The 10,778-nt window shown below is 46.4% G+C and overlaps 3 protein-coding genes across 3 annotated transcripts; 2 read left to right on the top strand and 1 right to left on the bottom strand.

The window, feature by feature from the left end:
• Positions 1-1,785: 1,785 nt before the first annotated feature.
• Positions 1,786-3,387, top strand: LOC101019919 (histone H2B type 3-A). Its single transcript, XM_021926343.2, has one exon. It carries the CDS (start codon positions 1,864-1,866, stop codon positions 2,242-2,244), a length of 381 nt encoding a protein of 126 aa, XP_021782035.1. The 5' UTR covers positions 1,786-1,863; the 3' UTR covers positions 2,245-3,387.
• Positions 3,388-7,791: 4,404 nt separating this feature from the next.
• Positions 7,792-8,701, bottom strand: LOC101020272 (histone H2B type 3-B). Its single transcript, XM_003892993.4, has one exon. The coding sequence runs from the start codon at positions 8,602-8,604 to the stop codon at positions 8,224-8,226; it is 381 nt and encodes a 126-aa protein (XP_003893042.1). The 5' UTR covers positions 8,605-8,701; the 3' UTR covers positions 7,792-8,223.
• A 163-nt stretch (positions 8,702-8,864) lies between these two features.
• On the top strand, positions 8,865-9,753 carry LOC101020627 (histone H2A type 3). The gene has a single exon (XM_003892994.1). It carries the CDS (start codon positions 8,915-8,917, stop codon positions 9,305-9,307), a length of 393 nt encoding a protein of 130 aa, XP_003893043.1. The 5' UTR covers positions 8,865-8,914; the 3' UTR covers positions 9,308-9,753.
• Positions 9,754-10,778: the final 1,025 nt, after the last annotated feature.

Consider the following 10,778-nt stretch of genomic DNA (forward strand, 5'->3'; position numbering starts at 1 on the left):
CCTGGGGATGGAGGATGAGGTACCCCATCAGATAGCACAGAGGGTGATCAGATATTCAGAATCAGGGGTTCTGATTAAACTGACTTAGCGGGGCTCTTCCTAAAACTGAATTTCATAAGCAAGTGCACAGATGGACCCAGAAGGAGGTTCTGGAGCCTGACCAGAGTTTGGTCAAGCAGAGAATCTTAGTCGAAGGGCTGTTTGAGAACTAAATTGAATCAAGTATTTATTAAATGGTTACCTAGCCAGCTCTCAGTGAGCACTCTAGAAATGCTTGTTAAATCAACCACATATTTCAAAAGGAAACAGATAAAGTGCTTAATGCTGGGTATGCCCAAAGCCACTCAGGGAACCCACAGTCTCAAGATGCCCAGAAGACCTCAGAGGACAGACTTGAATGTAGAAGGCACTGCCTCAGCTCACAGGCTTATTCACAAGCAAATACTGACTGGGCCCCTGCTGGGTGCCACACTCTGTTCTCTGGAGACTCAGACATGAAAGCCACATCCTTCCCAGTGAATTAAGCTCAGTCAGCATGCTGGTGAGAGAGAAAGGTTCGTGCTACATATTTATGTGATGGATCTGCCCCGGGCATAGAGCACGCTCTGCTGAGGTAGCCCAAGCTGCTTATGGCTGGATCAGTCCTAAGAAGGAAAGGCGCTAACAGGAATTAAGCACAAAACAGATGCTGGGCACTCTGCCCACTGCTTCACACTCATTAATGCTCAGCAACGCTATCAGGTGGGCACTGGCAGCCTCATTTCACAGATGAGTGTATGGAGGTATGGAGAGGTAAATTATCTGCCCCAGCTAGGGCAGATAAATGACCTCTGGACTAGGGCTTCTCAAATTGTAAAGTGCGCACAAGTCTTTTTAAAATGCAAATTCTGACTCAATCAGATTGGAGTGGGCCCGAGATTCTGCTTTTTTAACCAGCTCTTCCGTTGAAGCTGAAATACACAACACCTTACGTTTCTTCATTGGGAGTTAATATAGTGGCGGGGAGAGGGGCGCAGCTCGGAGACAGTGCCTTCCATAAGCCTGCCCTCTGACGGGTAATCGCAAGCAATCACAGTACCCACCTCTCGGGGACACTGGGAAACAAATGAGATCGCCCATAGCAAGCCCTTTGCATTATGGCTGTCACTTCAAAGGGGTTTGGGGGGATTTTAAAAACAGTAGAAAGGACTAGGTTTCATTTGAAAACCATTCAATTTCTTTCTCCAGTTAAAACTCTGCCTCATGACTACAATTCCAATTTAGGTACGTTTGTATGTTATCTGTACTATTTTCTGTATTTCCTAACGAATCGTTTGGATTTACAATTGAATTCTGAGAGGAATGCATCCCTTTGATCTTTGGAGGAATGGAGGGAAGGGCAAGATATGAAGGGTTAAGGTCGTTGCAAACTGCCATTCCCACCCCCACCTCCCCTTCTAAATAAGCACTAACTACCACTCCTTAGCTGTGTGCCTCAGGAAAAAAACAGGCCCCCATGTATGTGCCTCACAGCCAGAGAAGACTGCAATTTGGGGTTGAAACCGTTTTTCAGTTTCTTTTTAGCTACGTCCAGATCCGCTGCGGACACAAAAATCTCCAGGTTTAAAACAAAGGCTTTGAACAAAGATGCGCAACCTCAGCGCCTGTGCGCGGCGGATATGCCTTGGGATTGGTTGGACCACCGTCCAATAGGAAAGAAGAACCGGACTCTCCTCTTTGCATAAATTCCTCCCGGTGGCGGCCTCGGCGTCAGGCCGTCCAATCAGACCCTACAGATTTGGAGCCTTCATTTGAATATAAAGATGGCAAATAGCCCTGCCCGCCTCGCGTCCGCGTTCGTCTAGGAGCTCTTGTCACCCCGCCATGCCGGAGCCATCGCGGGCGGCTCCGGCTCCTAAAAAGGGCTCCAAGAAGGCCATCACCAAGGCGCAGAAGAAGGACGGCAAGAAGCGCAAACGCGGCCGCAAGGAGAGCTATTCTATCTACGTGTACAAGGTGCTGAAGCAGGTGCACCCCGACACCGGCATCTCGTCCAAGGCCATGGGCATCATGAACTCCTTCGTCAATGATATCTTCGAGCGCATCGCCAGCGAGGCCTCCCGCCTGGCGCACTACAACAAGCGCTCCACCATCACGTCCCGCGAAGTGCAGACGGCCGTGCGCCTGCTGCTGCCGGGCGAGCTGGCCAAGCACGCTGTGTCCGAGGGCACCAAGGCTGTCACCAAGTACACCAGCTCCAAGTGAGGCGTTTCCCGGCGTCCTGAACCCAAAGGCTCTTTTCAGAGCCACCTCCAAGCTCAAAAAGGAGCGTGCCACCTGGTCTGGTTGTGACCTGTGATTTAACTGGAGTAACGGGGGAAGGTAGAGTGAGTTGTGGAGGCGCAAGTCTTAGAGATAAAACTAGGCTTCCCGTCTGTAATGGCGCATTTCCCTTAGAAAGGCTGCGTTCGTCTTCTCTTGGCCACAGGCAAAGTCAGAGAGGGCGCAGTACAGGAGATTGAACCATGGATCCTATCCAAAGATCTGTGTGTGGCGCACGCCCTGCGCGTGAGGAGCGTGGGTCACCTCCAGGAAGATCTTGTGCCACTTCCCCTCCCCCAGTGCCTCCTGGTGGCTGAGACTGGAGGACGTGCTCACTGAGGTCCGGGGTTGGGGGTGAGGGGGTTGTCGCGCCATCTGGGTGCGGGTGCTTGGGTCCGTCCTTCTCCCGCCCCTTTCCTCCCTCCTTAGCCACAACTAGACACCGTGAGCTTCTAGCCAAAACCTTTTCAGCGGCGTTGCGCCTAAGCAGCTCTTTATGCCACGCCTTCCTGCTTGAAACATCAAAACAGCAGGCTCACATATCTCCTTATCACTTAGTTAAAATTTCCCCAATTAAGGGATTCTGGTATTTTATCCCAAAAATGTGTGTGTATGTGTGTGTACGCAAAATGCACAGTGAAAGATTATTTTGAATAATGCAAATATAGTGCTTTTTAAAAGAATTCCAGCAAATCATAGGCAAAATAAGTATGATCTCTGGATGACACATTAAGTAAAAACTAAGGCATGCAGGCCTGACTGGGGCCCAGGCTGTCCTCTCCCTAAAAATACCCCGTACCTGTGTCACCCCAACCACCCTCTAAGCAGAAACGTTGCCTGGAATTAGGATTCAGATTCCAGGCTCAGTTCCCACTGGTAGAGGATGCACTCTACCCAGGCTCAGTTCCCACTGCACACCCCCAACACAATGACAGCCAAGCATTTATCAACATTTAACCTCTATGGTCTCATAAAGTATATCAATTTTCTTGGGTTAGTTTTTTCTTAAAGGGAGTTTTCTTTCCTCCAAATTCTTTTTGTAAATAGGTTTTATTTTTTTATTTTTTTTTTATTTTTTTTATTTTTTGAGACGGAGTCTCGCTCTGTTGCCCAGGCTGGAGTGCAGTGGCACTCTCGGCTCACTAAAAGCTCTGCCTCCTGGGTTCAGGCCATTCTCCTGCCTCAGCCTCCCGATTAGCTGGGACTACAGGCACCCGCCACCACGCCCGGCTAATTTTTTTGTATTTTTAGTAGAGACGGGGTTTCACCGTGTTAGCCAGGATGATCTGGATCTCCTGACCTCGTGATCCACTTGCCTCGGCCTCCCAAAGTGCTGGGATTACAGGTGTGAGCCACTGCGCCCGTCCTAGGCTTTATTTTTTAGAGCACTTTTTCAGAGCAATAAGCTTTTTTATTAGTAGTACATAATAATTGTACATATTTGGGGGATACATACGATATTTTGATATACGCATAGGCATAACAATCAAACCAGGGCAACTGGGACATCCGTCATCATATTCACCCCCTCTTCAGGTCGAGATCATTCCAATTCCTCTCCTCCAGCAATACAACTAATTATTGTTACCTGCAGTCACCCTACTTTTCTAACCAACACTAGATGTTACTATTTCTCCTAAGTGTATTTTTGTACCCATTGATTGGCTTCATCTCCTCCTTTCCCCACCACTCTTCCCAGCTTCTGGTAACCAGTAATCAACTTTCTACCTCCGTGAGACCCATGTTCTTAGCTCCCACGTATGAGTGAGATCATGCAGTATTTGTCTTTCTGTGCCTGATTTGTTTCACTTAATATAATGTCCTCCAGTTCCATCCATGGTGCTGCTAATGATGGGATTTCATTATTTTTTAATGGCCAAATTGTATTTGAATGTGTAAATATACCACATATTCTTTATCCATTTATCTACTGATGGGCATTAAGGTTAACTCTCTTTCTTGGCTATTATAAATAGTGCTGCAATGAACATGAGACTGCAGACATCTCTTTGATATACCGATTTCCTTTATTTTGGATATATACCCAGCAGTGGGGTTGCTGGATCATATGGTAAGTCTGTTTTTAGTTTATTTAAGAATGCCCATACTCGTCTCTATAGCGGCTGTACTGATTTACATTCTTATCAGCAGTGTACAAGCATTCCCTTTCCCGCGTTCTCACCAACATGTTATTTTTTGTTTTTTTAATCAAAGTCGCTTTAATTGGAGATGATTCCATCCAAATTATTTTATTTACTGCATAATAATTAGCCAATCTGACTTGAAATTTCCATCTGATATGGGTGAGGGGCAATCTCTTAAATACATTTCAGATTGTATGCCAGTCTGGAGGGATTTTGTAGGCATACAATCTGACATGTATTTCAGTGATTGTCACTCACTCATCTCAGATAGGTGAGATATGAACCTTAGTTTAAAAATCTGGCTTCGTTTGAGAATCTTGGCATGTCTCTCCAACCCAGAAAATGCTTCCATTTTGTTGAGTGGGTCCTAATTCCCGTGGATTCTGACATACTTGATGTGCACTCCGTTTATCATTAACATTTGTCTTTCTCCGTTGTAACACTATAATTAGAGAAATGAGTTCTGGACACAATTGCTCTGAATTTTCTCCATTATAAAATCTCAGTAGCAGGGATCCTGTTTTACCTTCTTTGCCTCTCCCTTAACAGATTCCTGTCCTGGGAGAGAGGTACAAATCCCATGCATTCTGGGCCTGGGGGTGCTAACGCAGCAGGAAGAGACAGACAGCCTGTTTTTACTTCAAGTTTGTGTCAGGGGAATCAGAAGGACTGAGATATGAATTGACTGACGTTTGACATTATCCATCACGAAATGCCTTCTTAGAGAATTACACTTGGAAATGGTCATGAAATGTTCATCTTCTGCCTTGATTTGATCTCTGGCACCAACCAGCGTTGTTGCCTTGTGCTAACACAATCATTCACTCTCTCTGCTGGAGACTGGTTTCACTTTATTAAACCTATGTTTTAAGTTCCTTAAGGTGCAGAACTATATGGATCTGTGAGAGTAATTTCACAGCTGCAAATGTTTAAGGTATTGACTTCCAATCCATGCTGACAGGAGGCTGAGGGCTTGGATGTTCCAGTCATTGGGCACCTGTTTCATAGTGGAGAGGACTGGATTCAATAGCTTTTCATACAAATTCTATATTTCTTGAAAATACTAAGGGTGTTGATAAGTCCCACTTACTTTTGATGATGGATCACTGTTTATTATTTGGATTATAACTGGGGATGCAAAGAATGGAATAAAATGCCTATGACAAAGTTGCTGTTCCTGTGCATTTTTTCTAAATTTTTTTGGAACATATATCAAAACAAAACAGAATGGAAATGAGCCCGTGCACTGCTAGCATTGTAACCATATAGAAATGATCCCATGCTCTGCTAACACTGTAACCATATGAACACTGCATGCATGCAGTCACTGAGGTGGGAAGGGGAGGAGAAGAGTAGATGCTCATTAAAAGAGTCAGTTTCACTAAAAGTTTATCTGTTTGATAATAATCTATCAAATTATTTATGTTTTGAACAATTGTGTACTGTCGAGATGATTTTTCTAAAATACTGAGAGACTACCCAGAGGTAGTTTAAATTTCAGTGTAGACTTTTTTGCAGAGAACGATAATAGACAAAACACCATTAAACATACAATAGATATATTAAGGTAGGGTGAAATTGTAAGGCAAACGGAGAATAGAAATAGGCATTCAGGAAGAAAAAAATCATCTGAAACTTCTCATTGTCAAAGAAAAATTTGGTCATGTATTTTATGAATTAATTATACTATCATATTGATATTCCAAAAGGCACCTTAAGACTGATGTGAGAATTTTGATTTTTAAAAAGTCCCATATTGATATTTGTATCTTTGCAACTATTTTAATTGTAAATAAAAATATTTTAGATAGCTTTAAAATATGCAAGGTTCTCAAAGATTCTTTAGAGGAACCACGCAGGAAAAAAGGTGGGGAGTAGTGGACAAAGCTGTTTTGGTCGAGGATGTTCACATTGACCTTTCCTTCCGCATCCCAGGCACACGACGCGTTCCCTTTGGAGAGATGACTTGGGGGGAAAAATAGTTTTCATTTAATTTTATTAAAAAATTATTTCTCGGCCGGGAGAAGTGGCTCACGCCTGTAATCCCAGCACGTTGGGAGGTCGAGGCGGGTGGATCACGAGGTCAAGAGATCGAGACCATCCTGGTCAACATGGTGAAACCCCTTCTTTACTGAAAATACAAAAATTAGCTGGGCGTGGGTGGCGCACGCCTGTAGTCTCAGCCACTCCGTAGGCCGAAGCAAGGGAATCGTTTGAACCCGCGTAGGCGGAGGTTGCAGTGAGCAGAGACCGCGCCATTGCACTCCAGCCTGGGCGACAGATCAAGACTCTGTCTCAAAAAAAAAAAAAAAAAAAAAAAAAAAATTCTCATTTAGCTTTATTGAATTTTTATTCCCTGCTGGAAACGGTGACACAAACGCTCAATACTTTGAATTTTCACAATGGTTTGGGGAAGCAATTACTGGAAATCTCCTTTTTCCAAACAAGAAAAGCCAAGTCATGAAAACGTAAACAATGCCCTTTCCAGAGCGAAAACTCTTCGTGCCAAAGAGCTTTCCTGCGCCAAAATGGCAGTCCCCAAATAAATGCTGTGAATTTGGAGGGGGTAGGAAAGGAATTCTGTGTTGCTAACGCCTCGCAGAAAACAATGTGGTAGAAGAGGGAGGCAGCTACATTTGCTCAGAAAAAGGGAATTCTTTCCCTCCTGAATTAACCCTTCCCCCACCCCCACTCCCATAAGGGTTAAAGCTACCGGCAGCTGGGGTCGCTTATTACATCCGGCTCCCCAGAGCAGGGCGCTGCTTTGACGCAGCGCTTCGATTCGGTATCAAACATCCTGCTATCGCAGTATCCTGCCAGGAAAATATCCTCCCGGAATGTTCATCACTTAAATCTAAGTCTGTCTCTCTGGTCCAGGCAGGGATGGAAGTCTTAAGCAAATGCAGAGCCAGGCACCACCACCAGGGGAACGTGACAACGCCCATGGCCTCAGAGCCCGTGGTCTTGCGCCACGTCTGGCCTCACCCATGGGGTGCAGGTAGGGATGGGGAGGTGACCCGCACCGCTCACGTGCACCGCGCACGCCAAGCTCAGTCGGACCCGGTCCTGAACCGGGCGCAAGCGCTCAACATCCAAGAATGCACCACTTGCTTATAAAAGACATTTGGGGTCGGGCGCGGTGGCTCACGCTTGTAACCCCCGCACTTTGGAAGGCCGAGGCGGATGGATCAACAGGTCAGGAGATCGAGACCATCCTGGCCAACATGGTGGAACCCCGTCTCTACTAAAAATACAAAAATTTAGCCAGGCGTGGTGGCCCATGCCTGTAATCCCAGCTACTCGTAAGGCTGAGGCACGAGAATCGCTTGAACCCAGGAGGCGGAGGTTGCAGTGAGCCGAGATTACGCCACTGCACTCCAGCCTAGCAACAGAGCAGACTCCGTCTCAAAGAAAAAAACAAAAAGTCTCGTCGCGTGTTAATATGTCCGCGCGGAGGGAGGGAGTGGAGAGGGGGTCCTTGATTGGCTCCCAACATTACTGAGCTATATCACCTGAGCACTGTTTCTACCCCAATTTCTGTAATGAGCAGTTTTTCTCGTTCTCTGCCGGCGCGCGCGCGCGCGCGCGCACACACACACACACACACACACACACACACACACACACAGAGGAGGCTCAGATTCGGCCGCACCCGGCAACCGCTAGGGCGCATGGAGACATATTAGGTTACATAACCCTTCACCGTGTTCGAAACCCTTTCTCGATCGTGTGGGTGGCTCTGAAAAGAGCCTTTGGGTTCAGGACGCCGGGAAACGCCTCACTTGGAGCTGGTGTACTTGGTGACAGCCTTGGTGCCCTCGGACACAGCGTGCTTGGCCAGCTCGCCCGGCAGCAGCAGGCGCACGGCCGTCTGCACTTCGCGGGACGTGATGGTGGAGCGCTTGTTGTAGTGCGCCAGGCGGGAGGCCTCGCTGGCGATGCGCTCGAAGATATCATTGACGAAGGAGTTCATGATGCCCATGGCCTTGGACGAGATGCCGGTGTCGGGGTGCACCTGCTTCAGCACCTTGTACACGTAGATAGAATAGCTCTCCTTGCGGCCGCGTTTGCGCTTCTTGCCGTCCTTCTTCTGCGCCTTGGTGACGGCCTTTTTAGAACCCTTCTTGGGCGCAGGAGCCGATTTGGACGGGTCTGGCATGATGGCTGTGTCTCTCCAAAACAACGCGCAGCGCTCGGAGTAACTCTATTTGTACGTTTTGTATTCAAATGAAGGCTCAGGATTTGCTCACTTCTGATTGGATCAAACGTTGTTCTACGTCATCGCTGGGAAAGAAATACGCAAATTAGGAGTGCCAGGTTCTTTTTCTGATTGGCTACCATAGCCATCCAATCGAACTCCGCGGTCTAGCCTACCTCCTTACCATAGATAAGGGCTCGCTGGAGTTCTCTTCCCTCTTGTTTTCGGTCTCGCTTTTGGATTCTTGTTGTCTTTTGCCCCTGAATCGGAAATGTCCGGTCGCGGTAAGCAGGGTGGCAAGGCGCGCGCCAAGGCCAAGTCGCGCTCATCGCGCGCGGGGCTGCAGTTCCCCGTGGGCCGAGTGCACCGGTTGCTCCGCAAGGGCAATTATTCCGAGCGCGTGGGGGCCGGCGCCCCGGTCTATCTGGCCGCGGTGCTGGAGTACCTGACCGCCGAGATTCTGGAGCTTGCCGGCAACGCGGCGCGCGACAACAAGAAGACGCGCATCATCCCGCGCCACCTGCAGCTTGCCATCCGCAACGACGAGGAGCTCAACAAGCTGCTGGGCCGCGTGACCATCGCGCAGGGCGGCGTCTTGCCCAACATCCAGGCCGTGCTGCTGCCCAAGAAGACGGAGAGCCACCACAAGGCCAAGGGCAAGTGAGGCCGCCCGCTGCCCCCGGGGCCCCTTTGATGGACATAAAGGCTCTTTTCAGAGCCACCCACCATCTCGAGAAAAGAGCCTCACTGAGCCTACAGTTCTTTATAGGACGGAGTCCTGATCACCCTAGGCTCATGAATGAGCGCAGTGGCCACGGGGAAGGGCGCAACGGGAACCGAGACCCTGGAGACTGATTGGGTCGCATACTCGCCTGGTGGGCAACGTGTTCTGTTAACAGCAAGGAACCCTCGCCCACAGGTGGCTACCCCTTGCTCTTGAGTCCCATCGAAAACCTCTGGTAGGGGTTTTAATACGCTCACCGTAAAGGTGTCTTCATAATTACTAGTGACAAGTTCTCTTGACTCTGGCAAGGTTCCAGTGTGGTCGTCGAGTACAGAATGCAATTTCTTAATGATTTATCTGATATTAAAAGTATTTATGATCTCTAAGTAGTTTGCACTTTAATTCTGAAGAGTGAGTCTATGGATTTCTATTTAAATTGCTAAGTTTTAACAATGTGAGCTCCACCAGGGCTAAGATTTAATCTATTTGGCTGGGAATTCTAAAGGTCATGAGGAAAGGTTCAGTACTTAAAAGGAACCAGATTAGTAGATGCTGAAAAGTATAAACCTTTTAAGAAGACTTAATTTGGAATAGGATAATTATTTAAAGGAATTTAGTTTGTTTAATTCCAGTTGGTCAAACATTAATCAAAGATCTGCTTAAATTGATTGCTAAAATCAGAACAAAATAATTTGTACACTGATTCTGAAAAGGAAAACTAAATCTGCGAGTTAAGCAAATTTACAATGAGTATTGTTAGAACCAGATGAATGATGACACATGTGGACTTGAGGAAAATAACTGTTTGTAACTACATTTTTCCTTATAAAAATGAGGGTTTAAGAGGGTCGGAGACCTCCAGGCAAATTAACTGAAATGGCTGTGTTAATAACCTCTAAATCTTGGAGGAGAGAGGTTCATTGATTTAATCCATTATAATCCCTTAAAAAATGTTTGCCACAAAATCAGAGCTCAGAAAGTGTTACTCTTCTGTTGTTATCTGTACAGTTTTCATTAATCTATTTCTCAAAATATGAATGATTCCTACTTTGTTTTTTTCTTTAATCCCCAATGTGATAGTATTTAGTTAATTGACACCTAACAATTGTATATTGCATGGGGTACATAGTGATATTTTCAATATATTTATTATCAGATCAGGGTAATTAGCAATTATTATTTATTGTGATAACAAATATAGGCCAGTAAAATGATTCAGGAATATTATATAATTTATATTTACCCTATTAAAATTGGGTCTACTCAAGTCGCCTTCCTGGACACCAGCTAACCGAAAATATCCCAGTGCTATGAAACTATTTGAACCAAAAATTGGTAAGCAGCTGCTCCAACAGTGTGGATCTAAACAGCACAATATTCACAGTGTGTGTCATGAGTGGGCAGCATTTCA

The sequence above is a fragment of the Papio anubis genome, chromosome 1 (assembly GCF_008728515.1).
Source record: "Papio anubis isolate 15944 chromosome 1, Panubis1.0, whole genome shotgun sequence".
Lineage (NCBI taxonomy): Eukaryota > Metazoa > Chordata > Mammalia > Primates > Cercopithecidae > Papio > Papio anubis.